Source organism: Aotus nancymaae, unplaced genomic scaffold (assembly GCF_030222135.1).
Source record: "Aotus nancymaae isolate 86718 unplaced genomic scaffold, 86718_ANA_hifiasm-v0.15.2.pri h1tg000004l, whole genome shotgun sequence".
NCBI classification, from domain to species: domain Eukaryota; kingdom Metazoa; phylum Chordata; class Mammalia; order Primates; family Aotidae; genus Aotus; species Aotus nancymaae.
This window is the reverse complement of record NW_026988415.1, coordinates 41632126-41648612: the sequence shown is the minus strand read 5'-3', so window position 1 is coordinate 41648612 and position 16487 is coordinate 41632126. Positions and strand designations below refer to the sequence as shown.

The window sequence follows — 16487 nt, the reverse complement described above, 5'->3', positions numbered from 1 at the left end:
GTAAACATAGGTTTTTTTTTTCCTTTGGAGTAAATCCAGCTTACCTTTGGTGCCCTTTTTACTGCTTTCAGCTGCCTCAGTGCCCACGTCATCTTGTTTTCTCTACCTCCCCATCATTTAAATGACGTGTTAGCATCCTGTTCTCTCAAGGCACTGTTTTCTGATAGGAAAGTAAAAATGGAATATGAACTTGGGTGTAAATGATGGATAACTATCTAATGTGTGCCTCCAGAGCGTAGTATATTTGCTGTCCTCAGTAACTAAAATCTAAAAGTGTAAATGACAATGCATCTCTGGTATTGCTGAATGAGAAGTGAAAAAAAAAAAATGCCTTGTGGGGTGTGGGGAGGATTACTTTGCTTTCCCCTCTCCAAAGCAGATCCTATAGATTCCCATGTTCTTGTATGCTCTATCTGCAAAATGTGCACCCATCAAGCTTTTTGAGTTTGAAATATCTTAGCATTTAGTTTCATGGCCAATGAGAGGAATTTCAAGAAATAGAAATAATGGTAACATAATTTTTGAGAATTCCTGCTATCCCTTGGAATATCAAAGAGGGGCTGGGATAAAGCTAGGACGCCTGTGGAGATCATGTTACTTCTGCCTCTATTATAGTGCCCCAATTCAGCAAAGTACCTTAGTTGGGTGAATAAAAAATTAATAATAGGAAATATTAAGATGTAAAAAGATTACATATGACACATATATAAAATTGAAATGGTACTGAGGGGATGTGGACTATTCCTCATCATCTCTTGATTATTTCTGTTTGGGAAACATACATAGATTATGTTAAATTGAGCAGCGGCAACTGGTATTTCATATTAGTATTGATGCATGGTTTGGTTAGGATACATGCCTGCATGTATATTTTTCCCATTGTTTCTGAATGCTTCTCAGCATGCCTTTGCAGAAAACCAACTTTCTATGTTTTGCGGTTTATACTTCCTGAGTCACCTTTGTTTGTTTCACTTTTTTTTCATTCCAAAATATTAAGTTATGGGAAAAAAGTATTGGTGAGCAAACTCACAGGAGTGCAGAGAAGGAATTTTGCGCAGTTTACACAAATTGCAAGCTTCTTACAAAAGATAAGTGAGGACCAGGAGATTTGGAATTCACAAAGAGAGAAAAAAGGGCTGGCCTGCCTGGTTCAGTAATTTGAATACTACAACTTTGGTCAAGAGCATCTCTAAATGGCCTCCCTACTAAAACATTTCTCCTTCACTGGTGTTCTTTATTGCCTGGAATATTAATTTTGTGTGGAAATAATTGTCACCTGTTTAACTGCACAAATCCTCCAGGTTATGATCATTATTATCTCAGAAGGGATGGCCTTCCAAAGTGACAATTATCTGATAATATCTTTTGAGGTCCAGATAACAAAATTGTTTTCCTTTGGTGAATCTTTTCCAGAGAAGTAAAGAGAGAGAAAGAATAACTTCTCCCTGATAGGATGCCATAGGGCATGGGCCCCCAACCCCTGGGCCATACCGCAGGAGGTGAGTGGCGAGCAAGTAAGCAAACATTACCACCTGAGCTCTGCCTCCTGTCAGATCAGCAACAGCATTAGATTCTCCTAGGAGTGGGAACCCTATTGTGAACTGAGGATGCAAGGGATCTAGGTGGTACGTTTCTTATCAAAATCTAACTCATGTCTGCTGTACTGAGGTGTAACAGTTTCATCCCCAAACCAACCCCCTAACCCTAGGTCCATGGAAAAACTGTCTTCCACGAAACTGGTCCCTGGTGCCAAAAAGTTTGGGGACCACTGTTGTAGGGTCTCTAGAAGTAGAGAACTGTACTTTTGCAAACCAGGACCTCCTTCAGTCCCTAGGTTCTGGGTAGGAATTCAAACAATATGGGGACCTTTAAACCAAGGCCAGAACATTTCTAGTAACCATCCAAACATCAGAGTATCATAGGCTAATTTTGAATAGATGTGGTTTTTAGTCTCCATCCTTTATAGAAAAGATAATCTGTTCCTGGAGGAGAAGCAGGATAGGATCAACAGTTCACCCTGACTCCCCTTTCTTGGCAAAGCTGTACACCAGTCAACTTGCCTTAAACTGGGCCATGTTTTCCCCTATTTTTGCATTCTCCTTGATATTGTAGATCATTTTAAATATTGTCAATGATGTTTCTTTATAGTCCTACTTCTATTCCTTGTAGTGTCACTCTCTCACACCCCATGTCAACCTTTACCTGAATGCATTGTGGCTCAAATCTACCCCTGTCCCATCGAGAGGCCTATTCCTTCAATATTCAGAAGATTCCCTCAGATCTCAACATATGTTAAGAATAAACCACATTATTTAACCGAATTCAAACTAAGCTCAGTTAAATATGTGTCCTACCCTTCAAAAGATAATGTGATTTTTAAGGAAGGCTTGCTGTTTCAAAGAAATGAGCCTCTAAGGCTGGGCGTGGCGGCTCACACCTGTAATCCAAGCACTTTGGAGGTCAAGGAGGGTGGATCAGCTGAGGTTAGGAGTTCAAGAAATGAGCCTCTAATGATGAACATTTAGATAGTGTTATGAGATATGGGTTGGAGGGGGCAGTTACTGACATTTCTAAAATTAGACTATATAAGAAACCATAAACAGCTTCTGTTGACATAGCTCTTGTACGCACCCTATGCTCCATTCCTTTGTGAACTTTTCCTTTAAAGAAAACTTACCTAGTCTGTGTCCTAGCTCTTGACCCCTGAAGATGTTGTCAGTGGACTTACTGTTGCTCAGACGTTAATAAATGGCCACTGTTTGATATTGTACAAACTCACTTACAATATGTTTAAAGGACAGAACCTGGAGACTGATTGGACACAGTAAAAGAATTAAAAGAGTTAAATATGATCCTGATCTTTTGTTCTTGGAGCTTATTCTGCCTTCAATTATAAAAATGCACCTTCTATTAATTTATATCCGTGTAATTGAAAACAAAGCTTGACCTTTAAACAATTCCCTTTGTATAGCCCTAGTAAAATCACCCTGTGGAGTTCTTGTCTACTACTATGAGAGGCCAGTTTGTCACTTTGAGTTTGCATCTGAGGATGCATTTTGGGAGAGAAAGGATTGCTCTATCAAGAGTCATTAATATCAAGTTATTCTCACAACAATGACACACTTGTAATGTTAGATGAAATTGACACTATGGTTCTCGATTGGGGATGTTTTGCACTGCCAATTTTCTTTAATCACAACACAAGAGGAAATAGGTAAAGTGAGACATATTTAAACACTTATAGAAAAAATCAAAATTCCCAAAGAGGAAATAAGTAAAGTGAGACATATTTAAACACTTATAGAAAAAAACAAAATTCCCAAACCAATGAGGTAATTAATTTATATAGCACATATTGGAATAGGCTTTTCTTTTTATACCTGTGTGTATGAAAGAGAGAATGAAAGGTCCAGTAATTTGGCACAGTCTCAAAGTGCTGTAGGGTTAAAATCTTTATTATAATGTCAATAGCTGATATTTATTTAGCATCTACTACGTGTCAGATACTTTTGGGGGGATTTAAAAAATTATTTAAAAAATCTTTGTGGGTATTTAGTTGGTGTATATATTTATGAGGTAAAGACACTTTTACTTGTAAGTTTCTAATTAATCCTCACAGCAATTCTTTGAAGGGATTCCTCCTGCTACATTTCCTGTTTTTCAGATGAAAAGAACACAAGATACAGATAGGTTAAGTAATTTGCCGAAAGTCACAAAGGTAAAGCTAGATTTGAACCCAAATGATCTTACTCTAGGTGGTGTATTCTTAACAGTTGCACTATACCTATCTTTTTTTCTAGAACTCTCAGCTTCCAAAACAGATTCTTCTCAGCTTTCAAGACTGCTAAACCATTGTTATTTATATATTATTGTACTTAAGTAGTAGTCTGGTTGACTTTTTCAGTCTATAATTACATATCCCAATTTTATAACTAAACACCTGCAATACAAAATTACAGAAGTGTGCTTGTTTCACTTTCAGTTAGCTTTTCTAGATATAAATTATCAACTATACATTTCAAATATGTTTTCTAGTTTATTATTAATTTATACTACCTGGTGATAGTGAAACTTGAGAATCTTATATATTGCAAAATTGTGTTAAAACAAGCTTTTCCTTTTCTTTCTAAATACATTCTTTTGTATTTATTCGTCCCTTTGTGGCTACTAAACATTATATGTGAAAGATTACTGAGAAATCCCTCTGGAATGAGGAGTGTGCTCTTTAATTATCCTTCCCATTTTTGTAAATTTATCTATATCCCTTTGCAGCTCTGTGTAACCTTCAACCCTTGGAAGCTCTCTTCGTTATTTTGCGGGAATCTGCACCCACAGTCAAATCCAGTGGATGGTAAAGATGAATACCTTAATCTCCTAAATACATTGACTTGACATTTTTATGTTAGCAAAGAAGTTTTAACTCATTTGGTCACTCCTGCTCCACCATCCTTGTTGGACAATATTTTCTAAAATCTAATATCTTAACTGAGAGGTTTAAATGACCAGTTTTCATTAAGAAGTAGCTAGCCAAGTATAAATAAGTAATATTCTCTGTAGTATTTTCTGATGCTATTATTCTACTGTCATTAATGGGCGTGTTCAGTTGTTTCCACAGTAATGGAATGAACTAATGCAACTATTTGTGGTGCTTACATAGGCAGTCAGTTATATGCAGCCCTGTTAATTAGTCATTTAAACTAAACATACACAGACCTAGAGCATTAGACTTGTTCTCCCAGGATACTACATGCCAGCTAAACTTGGGAATTCTTCTCTCTAAAGCTTGTTGATCTTGTACCTGAAGCTCTTGTGTATATTAGTTGCTATTGCTTTCCCTGGTAGAAGTGGTGACTGTTATTTGATTGCTAACATTCTGCATTGTAATTCAATTTAATCCTTTCCATGGATTCAGTCTTTATGGCCACATCTATTTTTACGAGTCGTTTTTCAAGATTAGTTAGTCCTGGCACTTTTAACACCCTCTTTTTGGATCATTATATTTATTCTTCTTTAGTTAAAACTGCATATAGTCAAATGAAAAATACAGAGTACGAGTGCTGTGGGATGATGAATCTAGTCTTGCAGACTGCATGTATCACATTATCCATTTAATCATCATATTTGCACTTGAGATTTTACCAGGTACATACAGTTAACTCATTGAAATTTCTACTGTAATTTAGATGGTAGATGCTATTGACTTTTGCTTCTTTTTCTGAGGTCTAAATGGGCTCACTGTATAATGTATGTTGCCAAACTGCAGGATATTTGGCAATTGCAAAGACAATGATACTTAAAGGCAACTCTCTCTAAATGTGATTTTCAGAGAGGCATGTGGGTGGTGGTGGGAAGAGGTCTGGCAGGCCTGAGAACACTTTTTTTTTCTCTTGGACTCATTTCTTTTAGGTCCCGTAAGTTCCAAAATTTCATGGAAAAGTGTATGGTAAAAAATTTTCTGTTTCGTCCTACTTCTGCAAACATGCTTCATCACCCATTTGTTCAGGATATAAAAAATGAACGACATGTCGTTGAGTCATTAACGAGGCATCTTACTGGAATCATTAAAAAAAGACAGAAAAAAGGTAGAATCTATGACGTTTTATTTTACTGAAATGAATATTCAGAGTTTGTTCATGTATTGTTTCCAGGAAAAAATAATATTTGTTTAAAAATTAGATTGAAAGTAAAACTTCTGAGGCCTTCGATATTTAATTTTTCCAAGAATATACCATGTGCTATTATTTAATTCATTAACTCTTGCCTGAGTGTATGTGTGTGTATGTGTGTTTGTGTGCCTTTGTGTATAGTCACTAATTCTTACCAGTTACACCTGGAAAATATTCATATTTATAGAGACCTTGAAAACCTCCAGTAAAATTTTGTGATATGCCAACTTTAAGTAACTAAAATAAATGAAAGATAAAAGGTAACAAACTGTATATGTTACTGTTTTTTTTTTTTTCAGCTGGCATGTTGACAAGAGATAAATGGATTTGTAATTAACCATTTATTGACCACTAATTTTGAAGTAGTATTTGTGTACCATATAAAGCTCATTTTATGTACTAAACTCCAAATATAAGATGTAATTAAAGGAACTAATTTATACAAATAAACATAAACTTCTGTCTATTAATAAAAGTGAACTCCTATTTAAAATGGCAGGATTTTGCAGTGACCCTAGATTATGCCACTGCACTCCAGCCTGGGTGACAGAGAAAGACCCTGCCCCCCAAAAATTAAAATAAAAATGGCAGGATGGATTTTCACCAAGTCCAAAAGGAGCCACTTGGGAAGTTCTAATTTTATATGTTATGTTACATATTTCACATTTGATTTTGGGGACCATAGGCAGAGTTGAGAGTAACAATGGAATGTAGAAGGGAAAACTTGAAAAAGCAGGCATCCTCAGATCAGCTTGGGATTGATTGCAGTGGGGCTTGTTACATCTGTACATGTATCCTGTTTTGAGATAAGGAGTAGCAACAATTAATTTATTTACCTATGGTAATAAAGTTATCAAACCAGTGTCACAGACCACCAGCCAGTTTCGAATGGCTGCAGGAAAACCGCACATCTACTTGGTAATTTGCTGATTTCCAGAGCTGCAAAATTTCCAAAATTTTACCTGCAGGAAAAGTTCCATTTATATGAAAGTTACACTAAATATATAAATATAGTTGCCCTAAACATTTTAATATAGGAAATTCAAAAGAAAACTCTTTTGTTTGTAAGTTTCCATATTTCAGTAGTAATGGCACAGCTGTTAGGAAAGAAGCTGAATTTTTTTCAGTGTGTTTAGTGTAAAACACAGAATTAAGAATTTGCCTTCTCATTGAAAAGATTAAATATCAACTCAAGCCATAAAGTCCTTACATCTAGAGCTCACAGCTGTAAGCGATGCTCACCACTATCTAGAGTTTCTCTTGTCTCATTCTCCCTTTGTCCCATTCTCTCTTCTTTCTCTTTAGAATTGCAGAAATCAGATAGCTAAATTTTCTTTTCTCTGTTCAGAGAAATTAATCTGCATGCAATAGCTATACTGTGCTTTAAAATGGGCCTAGAAATTAGAATATTGTCTATATCACAAACCAAGTGTGTTTGAAGGGCTACCTTCTTGCCCTTGAATTCACTCCATGTCCTGAGAAGTAGAGAGAACAATGTGAATAAAGTGGATAACACGCTTATATGCTGACTGTTTATGCATTATGTTTTTCTGTTTCTTAAAAAAAGGAATACCTTTGATCTTTGAAAGAAAAGAAGCTATTAAGGAACAGTACACCATGAGAAGATTCAGGTGGGTTCCACAAAGTGCATATATAATTTGATGATAGAAATTTATGTAAGGCGGTTGATTCCATACTGTTGCCTTTGATTCAGAAAGAATTCTCTCTGATACAACAAATAACAAATCTCTGTTTTTAAGAGATATTAAGTGAAAATGTAAAGAGAATATTTTATTATTACCCAAAGACTCCTGAATATCTGGCAAGTGAATGATCAAGTAGATATCAGATTTCATTAATAATTGAATACATTAGTAATACAAATGTTACCTTCAGAATATTTCAGATATTAGGGGAATGATTTCAGAAAGATTTACTGAAGGTATCTTCATTGCAGAAAATTTCCATCTTGTAAAGTAAAAACAATGCCCCTGAATGGCTCCATTCCACTAAAAATTCTAATTGTATGCCCATCATTTGTGTGTTTATTTTAGAAGACCCTCTTGCACTCATGAGCTTCTGAGACTGCCAACCAGCAGCAGATGCAGACCACTTAGAGTCCTGCATGGAGAACCCTCTCAGCCAAGGTGGCTACCAGATCGAGAAGAACCACAGGTCCAGGCACTTCAGCAGCTACAGGGAGCAGCCAGGGTATTCATGCCACTGCAGGCTCTGGACAGTGCACCCAGGCCTCTAATGGGGCAGGCTCAGGCATCTCTACGACTACAAAGGGCAGCTCGGGTGTTTATGCCACTACAGGTTCAGGTGAAGTCTAAGGTCTCTAGACCTCTACAAATGCAGATTAAGGCACCTCCACGACTACAGAGGGCAGCCCGGGTGCTCATGCCATTACAGGCACAGGGTAGGACACCTAGGCTTCTACAGGTACAGGCCCAGGTACCCAAAAAGCAGCAGACTCAGACCAAGGCATCAGAACCACAAGATCTGGACCAGGTACCAGAGGAATTTCAGGGGCACGATCAGGTACCTGAACAACAAAGGCAGGGCCAGGCCCCTGAACAACAGCAGAGGCACAACCAGGTACCTGAACAAGAGCTGGAGCAGAACCAGGCACCTGAACAGCCAGAGGTACAGGAACAGGCTGCTGACCCTGCACAGGCAGAGGCTGAGGCAGAGGAACCTGAGTCATTACGAGTACATGCCCAGTTATTCCTGCCCCTGCTATCACAGAATCACCATGTGCTGTTGCCACTACATTTGGATACTCAGGTGCTCATTCCAGTAGAGGGGCAAACTGAAGGATTGCCTCAGGCACAGGCTTGGACACTAGAAACCCCACAGGCAACTGACTCAGTTCAAGCACTGATAGAGGGACTCTCAAGAGACTTGCTTCGAGCACCAAACTCAAATAACTCAAAGCCACTTGGTCCTTTGCAAACCCTGATGGAAAATCTGTCATTAAATAGGTTTTATTCACAACCAGAACAGGCATGGAAGAAAAAATCCAAAGTTTCTAGTCTGAGGCAAGCACTGGCAAAAAAACTATCACCAAAGAGATTCAGGGCAAAGTCATCAAGGAGACCTGAAGAGCTTGAGCTCTCAGATTTAGAAGCCCGCAGGCAAAGGCGCCAGCACAGATGGGAAGATGTCTTTAATCAGCACGAGGAAGAATTGAGACAAGTTGATAAAGTAAGAGTTTTTGATATTTTTACTCTGAGTCAGAAATGAAGAGAAAATGTGATAGCTCATGCTGATGATTTTTTCTCAAAAAAAAAAAACCCAAATGAAATAAATATTCATTATGTTCACGGAAAATATACTAAATAATTTGTACTTCAAATAAATTTTCTTGAAATTCCTAGATACTTGTGGCTAATTATGAGAAAAAATATTTTTCAGTATCTCTACTGAAATATAGCTTTAATCATTAATTTTCTATCTGTTCCTTTAACCAATCAAGGGTCAACAAATGCACATTTAAAATTACTACTTTGGATCTTTAAAAATTACTTTCATAATTTAAAATTTCAAAGATAACTCATTAAAAAATAAGCACAAAACAAAATTTGGTTTTATTACTCTAACCTTTAAGTTATTTTATTATTTTTTCCAATAGAATGCTGAACTATACTATTTGAGTGCATAGTACTACAGGAGGTTTAAATCAAGTTTAAAATGAGAAGGCAAAGCAGTTTCCAAAATATTTTGTATATGGTTACCATATTTATGACTTGTTTCACTAATGTGCTGCCAATTTTACATAATAAATCAACTATGTGGCCTCACAGAGCATGAAACAATTTACAAATTGTTCTCTGTGTTATAAGACCAACAGGTTCATATGTCCACTGCATAGTAACAGACCAATTACACATATAGCAGCGATGCAGCTGAGGAAAAGTTTAATGATCAGCAGGGCATGGACTTAGGAGGTGGGGAGGAGACCCTCAAATCCATCTTTTGGAGCAGTTCTGGGCTGGGGTTTTTAAGAGGATTGTAGAGGGTGAGGTGCTGGATAATTGGAGTTGTTGATTGGTCAGGGCAAGGTTGATGGTCCTTGAAATCATCAGGATGTAGAAACTGCATTTTTTGGTGAGGCAGCTTCTTGTGGGGTCCTTCTGGCCAGTTGACGTCAGTGGGGTCCTTCAGACCAGGTGATTGACAGTAGTTTCACTGGTATGAAAGACCTGAAAAAATATCTCAAAGGGAAAACAGCATTTCATAATGTTCGAGTTGTTATCTACAGAGCAGTTAAGGGGAACGATGATGTTGCAACAAGGTCTACATAATTCTAGGAAAATAGGCCAAAAACACCTATTGAAGAAGGAGGCCAGAGAGCAAGCTGGCCTAAAGGGTAATGCTAAACGTGCTGCAAGCTTGGTATATTTTTGTTTCTCCCTGTCTCTTCTTCTGTGATTAATTTTATAAGTTAATAGTGGTAGTTTCATCTGTACCATTTTGAAATGTGGAATACAGTATGTTAAACTACATTTTATCTAGGAACAGTCACTAAAATGTAATTATTTCAAAAATTCTTTAATATAAAGTGGATATGATTTTACTGGAGTTATTGAATTTAATCTTGTAGATTCCAAACTGATAATGAAGAGTTATGGGCTTCATAACAAATGAATGAGGTTAGATAAGATTAGGGGAGGAGTTGTTTTCTAATAATCCGCCCATATTTGAGTAAAAGGAATCATTGTGATGATACTAACTTAAACCCTGATATCCACATCTATTTCCCTAATAATAATCGATGGAGTAATTACAAATGAATTTTATCTGAGTATCTAGATAAGGAATTCTTTGGGTTTGTGCATATTGAGCCAATTAAACAAATGCTAATTTGTTGACATGTTTAACAGGAGAAAAGGTAGAAGCAGCAAGAGAAGCAAGTCTTAAAAGGGAAAATGGATGTCTAGCTCTGAGAAAAAAAAGGACGAACTATAAAGAGAAAGAAACTAGATGGCAAAGGGAGAGGTTTAAGTCTAGAATTACAACATTTGGTAAAAACTAGCTCGTCTAAAATGCTAGTGATTATTCTCAATGAACCCCAGTAATCAATTAAATCTAATAGGTTTTATATATATGAATAGGTCTTTTATTGATCTCTGTAAGGTTCAGTGTTACCAGCATGGCACACACTTTTTGTCATTTATTGTTTTAAACATGTATGTGGAAAGCCATTCTAAAATTTATAAAAGTCAATAAATAATAGTTACAAATCTCATGACTCTAGGCTCTTGTACAAACATTTATATCTTTATATGTGGTCACTGAAGAAAATATAAAGGCAAAAAAAGTTGTTGATAATATAGTCAAAGTCACAGATCTTTTGAAATACCTGAAATTTTATTAGAGTTGAGAGACATAGGTGACTGCTTCAAGTAATCAGCAGGAAACAAAAAATGCATTTTTATTAATTTTTCAGTTGAAGCGAGAATATTGATTGGATTAAAGGGGAAAACAGTTTCCTAAACTCCTAGAGCTCAATTAGGGAGAAATATTTGCACCACTGTATAACAAATCTTGCATTGCTCAGGAAGACCAAACTTTGAAGTTATAATAGCTTGCTAAATGTGACAGTTAGTTCGGTATTATGAGTTAATCAAGGTTTAAGCCAAAGATTCTTAACCTGGACCCTGTAGATGAACTTCAGGAGGTCAGCAATCCATCAGAAAATATATGTAATATGTTTGTCGATATGCAGTTTTCTGTGGACAATCTATAGCATTTCTCAGATTCTGAAAGGGATCCAGAACTAAACACTATTAAAAACTACTGATTTAAATCATTTTTATTATTTGGATATTATTCTTTTAAATTATGTATTAAGATGATGAAGTTGTTCTATCACTTGCATTTTGACAATTAAAATAGTTACTTTCCTTTTTGTTTCAAAGGACAACGAAGATGAATCATCAGACAATGATGAAGTCTTTCATTCGATTCAGGCTGAAGTTCAAATAGAACCATTGCAGCCATGCATTTCAAATCCTAAAATAATTGAGGTAAATTTTTCAATATGAGTTGCTGTGACATTAGTAAGAACGCAGAACAGTGGTTCTTAAAATTTTGATCTCAATGTCACTTTATACTCTTAAACATTGAGGATCTCAAAAAGCTTAGTTTATTACATGGATTGTGTCATTTGATATTTAACTTATTAAGTTAAAACTGAAAAACATTAAAAATATTAATTCATTTAAAAGTAATGAAACTATTACATGTTAACATAAGAAACAAATTTTTAATGAAAAAAAAAAAAACCTGTACTTTTCCAAAACAAAATTTTAGAGAATGACATTGTTTTACATTTTTGTATGTCTCTTAAATCTTTCTTGCTTAATGAAAAACAGCTGGAGTCTCCACGTCTTCAATCTGTTCCCATATGTTGTTTTGGTTGAAGTATATGAATAAAAGCTGGCTTCTCACATATAGGTAGTTGGAGAGGGAGAATTTTCATAGATTGTTTAGATAATTGAGTAAATTATTTAATAATATACCAAAACTAGAGAAGTGGAATCTGAAACCATATCAATGAAATTTTGTATATTCAGTTAATAATAAAACCCATTGGTCTATCTTATGCTGTGAATAAATGTTTTGCTGATGCATGATTTTTGACTTCATGCATTGGTCAGTTGGAATATATTGGTTCACTTTGTATGTAGATCTTCCCAGACATTTACATGTTTCATTATACAAGATCAAAGAACAGCATTTGTTAATATCACCATCAAGTTCATCATAAAAATTATTGAATATTAAGTTGTCAAGTGCTTTGTGGCAGATATGTTTGAAAATTCTAATTTTCCTTTGCAAGCTCAAATTTTATCATTGCTAAATTATAGCATCAGTTTTTCCCTTTAAATTGACAGGCTTACTTTATTCATTAAAAATAAAATGTGTACCAAATACCCGTAGTCTGAATAATCATAGTTTGTCAGTCTTTCTTTAAGCAAAAATATTGTACATGAAAAATGCTGGTAGTTTCAGTTTGTAACACAATCACACAAATATTTTTCCTTGATTTTCTCTGGTCGGGGATGTAGTTTGTGACAGAGTCTGGGTCATTTAATCTGTGGTTTTTGTTTTGTTTTGTTTTTTGTTTTTACAATTATAAGAATAATTAAGTTAGTCCTAGTGTCCACTTGACTTCTGTTTTCATAACTATATTAATAGAATCCTATTTAGTACATATATTGGAGAGGCCAGAGTTGTAGATTTTCTTGTCTAGACAAGATAACATCATTATCACAGCCAGTGTTCCTAACATTCAGCCATCTAAAACTATGTTTTTGTAGATTTTTTTGAACAATCAAGTAGATTAGATGAGTGCCTGAAGAACTCAAACTCTTGCCTTATTGATGGTAGGTCAGGAGCCTTGTTGCTCCTACTCAGCACAAGATGTTTCACAGGAGTCTACTATGAAGTCTTTTGTAAACAATTCTCCTGTTTAAACACAATCCCCCTAATACTAACAGTCCTCTGAAGTAAATAACAAAGAGTATTGTTTTATAAATACTAACCACTGGCAGAAGGAACATAAGCCAGATTGTATTATTTAATTAAAAGAGGCAATATGTCTTTTTATTTGCCTTATTAAATGACTTTACTCATACTCTCAGGTAATAATTATTACCTTAAGCATGACTTAAGCAGGAAATGTAATGAGCTATGTCTGGTTTGAAATGCATTATTATGTTAGTATATGCTATTCTTACTAATCATTTTCATCTCCCCAGTTTTGAAATTAAATACAGCCAATTTATATTAGGCATTATCTTTTTTATTTTTGGCCATTACCTATTTTGAGTAATTTTGGCCTCCAGTAGTGCCAATAAACTTCTTAAGATCAACTTCGTAAACCAAAAAGCCCAGACTGGGTCATATGATCCCAATTATATGAATTGAAAGTGAAAAAAAAAATCGGCAGATGCTTACCCTTACCTACCTGTCTCTTGTAATGTAGACATAGACTTGATAAGTCACCTCATAAAGAAAAGATACTGTACTAAGGCTACTCTAATTTCTAGAAAGTATAAAATGAGTTTATCAGCATGAATATGCTAGATTTGAAAAGCAACATGTTGAAATGTCCTTTTTAAAGAATCTAGTATGACTGCCTTATTGCATGTCAGAATTGCCTATGTTTTGAGCAGCTAAAACGTCTTTGAGTAGAAGCATGGTGATACAAGACTAAGTGAAGCAAAACAACATTCCCTGGCCCTGTCTACCGATGTTGGCAGAAAGTAAATTTCCCCTATTGATGGAAGCTAGCTTATTATTATTATTATTATTATATTATATTTTATTTTGAGACAGAGTTTTGCTCTTGTTACCCAGGCTGGAGTGCAATGGCACGATCTCAGCTCACTGCAACCTCCGCCTCCTGGGTTCAGGCAATTCTCCTGCCTCAGTCTCTTGAGTAGCTGGGATTACAGGCACGCACCACCATGCCCAGCTAACTTTTTTTATTTTTAGTAGAGACGGTGTTTCACCATGTTGACCAAGATGGTCTCGATCTCTTGACCTCGTGATCCACCCGCCTCGGCCTCCCAAAGTGCTGGGATTACAGGCGTGAGCCACCGCGCCCGGCCGAAGCTAGCTTATTATATGCACCCTTTCTTGAGTATGTGGCTATATTCAATGATTGTATGATTAGTAAAATGCAAATTAATTTTAGAGTTGAAACAGTACTTGGAACACTAATTATGATAGTGCGGTCAAATTGTAAAGCAGAAAAAAATACTTTCTTACTTTCTTAAAGATGGGACAGTTTTGACTCAAGAGATTTTAATGAAATGTATGTGGGTGTGTGTGTGTGACAACTTTCAAAAATCTAGGGTTAACTTAAAAGGATGAGTGTGTAAGAATCTGAACTTAAATTCTGAGTGAGAAGTTTAAACTTGATATAAAAATAAATGTGATAACATGTAAAGAACATTAAATTAGAAGTTGGGAGGCCTACATTCTGATGTTAGATGTTCCTTTGACTTGATATAAAAATCTTAGAAAAGTCAACATTCTCTCTCTGGGCTACAAATTCCTCAACAATAAATTAAGATTTTGATTATATGAGCTCCAGAATCTGTTCCTATACTAAAGATCAAAGATGCCATCAGAAATTATGGTTAAGCAAGTCTAATGTTATAAGTAATTATAAAATAGTATCTATTTATTAAAATCATATGAGTTAGACTGTTAGGAAAATATATATGAAGACAGACATTTTTCCACGCATTAATAGCTCTGAAGAACTTATCGAGAATTCTACTGAAGTATTACATTGTGTCTTTAAGGTTCAAGAGAGATCTCCTTCTGTGCCTAACAACCAGGATCATGCAAATCATGTCAAGTTTTCTTCAGGGTATGTATCTTTGATTTCTATATTAAAATTTCTCAAAATGAATTACAGAATGGAAAATAAAAGTTATTTCATTGATACCACATTTTGTGAAATCAACTAAAATGTCAGTGACAATGTCATCACCATTGACTATTGGCCCACATTTAAAACCTTAACTGCAATGATCCATTACCTATATCTTTCACATTTGGACATACTGCAGTTTCTGGGATACTTAGATTCACAATTTTAAAGTGAAACTAACAACAAACACTTTGACAGCATTCAATTAGTAGTCAATGAAAAGACATGAAATTTCAAGTGAATTTTCACACATGTACTGCATGATAAACCACACGCATAAAATTATTTCTATCAGAAGCTAATGTCACAGAATAAGTAAGCCTAAAAATGTCCTAGAGTCAAAATCAAATCTAAAATTCAATATTATATCAATAAAATGTCATATATAATATTGATATCAATCACTGTATTTTTTTATCTTTGTAATGTTGGTGAGCTTCAATAATTTTCAAAGATCACGCTCCACATTTTAGATATTGTGTGCAATTTGTTATATTTGAAAACCAAATTTTAAGGTAGATTTTTTAAGAAAATCATACCCTGTCGAGCCCCAATTCATAATAGAGAGAACTTAACTTATATTGATTCACTGTCAGCAAATATATATAATACTTATTGAACACTCACTATACTCAAGATATTGGACAGTATGGTCAGATGGCATATAGTTAATATTATGTAGTATATATTTTCCTGCTTCATTTTAAAAACTCCACACAATTATGTCTTCAGATTTAACTGAAGTGTAGAAATTTTGAAAAATTATGAAGCAAGACTGGGAAATTTCTTTTTCTCTGTACTCAATTAATGGGTTGTCATAGTCTATCTGACCTCAAAGGAAAGAAACCATTTTAGTTTTGAGTAGTTGGTTTATGTATAATGGAACATGACTTTAATAAAATCAAATATATAAAAACCACACTTGGTGTTAAACTCAGAGTAGTTGTTCACTTTACAAAAGGATTTTGAATTTATTAATAGCAAATATGTTACCTTTATAGTTAAATTTATAAAATTAAATGAAACTCAAGTGTTTCCTGAAATTTGGGGCCACTGAAAAAGTTTTGTCTGTTCCAGGCCTAAATCAATAAAGTCCTTCCCCTATATAAATGCCACAACAACTATAAAATTTAGCAGAACTAGTCCAAAGCAACTTTCTAAATATTCCTTAAACTTGAATAGTAAGAATGAAAGTGCTCTATTTGTCTGTCAGTGTAGCTATCTAAATCATGAATGGGATGTTAAAAACATGAATTTTAAGCATTTAAAATCTAGATAATAACTAGAATATATGACATAACAGTAACTTATTTTGTTTATTATGTTAAAATACTCACATACATTATAAGATTATGTTTATT

The 16487-nt window shown here is 35.0% G+C and overlaps 1 protein-coding gene across 3 annotated transcripts in view; it reads left to right on the top strand.

Moving 5' to 3' along the window:
- Nucleotides 1-16487, top strand: part of NRK (Nik related kinase) — a 138223-nt gene that overhangs the window by 81321 nt on the left and 40415 nt on the right. For all 3 annotated transcript variants that reach the window (XM_012451660.3, XM_012451659.3, XM_064362032.1), the window contains exons 10-15: nt 4273-4351; nt 5407-5582; nt 7234-7297; nt 7721-8876; nt 11594-11701; nt 14996-15063. In XM_012451660.3, the coding sequence (XP_012307083.2) occupies nt 4273-4351; nt 5407-5582; nt 7234-7297; nt 7721-8876; nt 11594-11701; nt 14996-15063 (1651 nt within the window). The remainder of the gene's footprint in view (nt 1-4272; nt 4352-5406; nt 5583-7233; nt 7298-7720; nt 8877-11593; nt 11702-14995; nt 15064-16487) is intronic.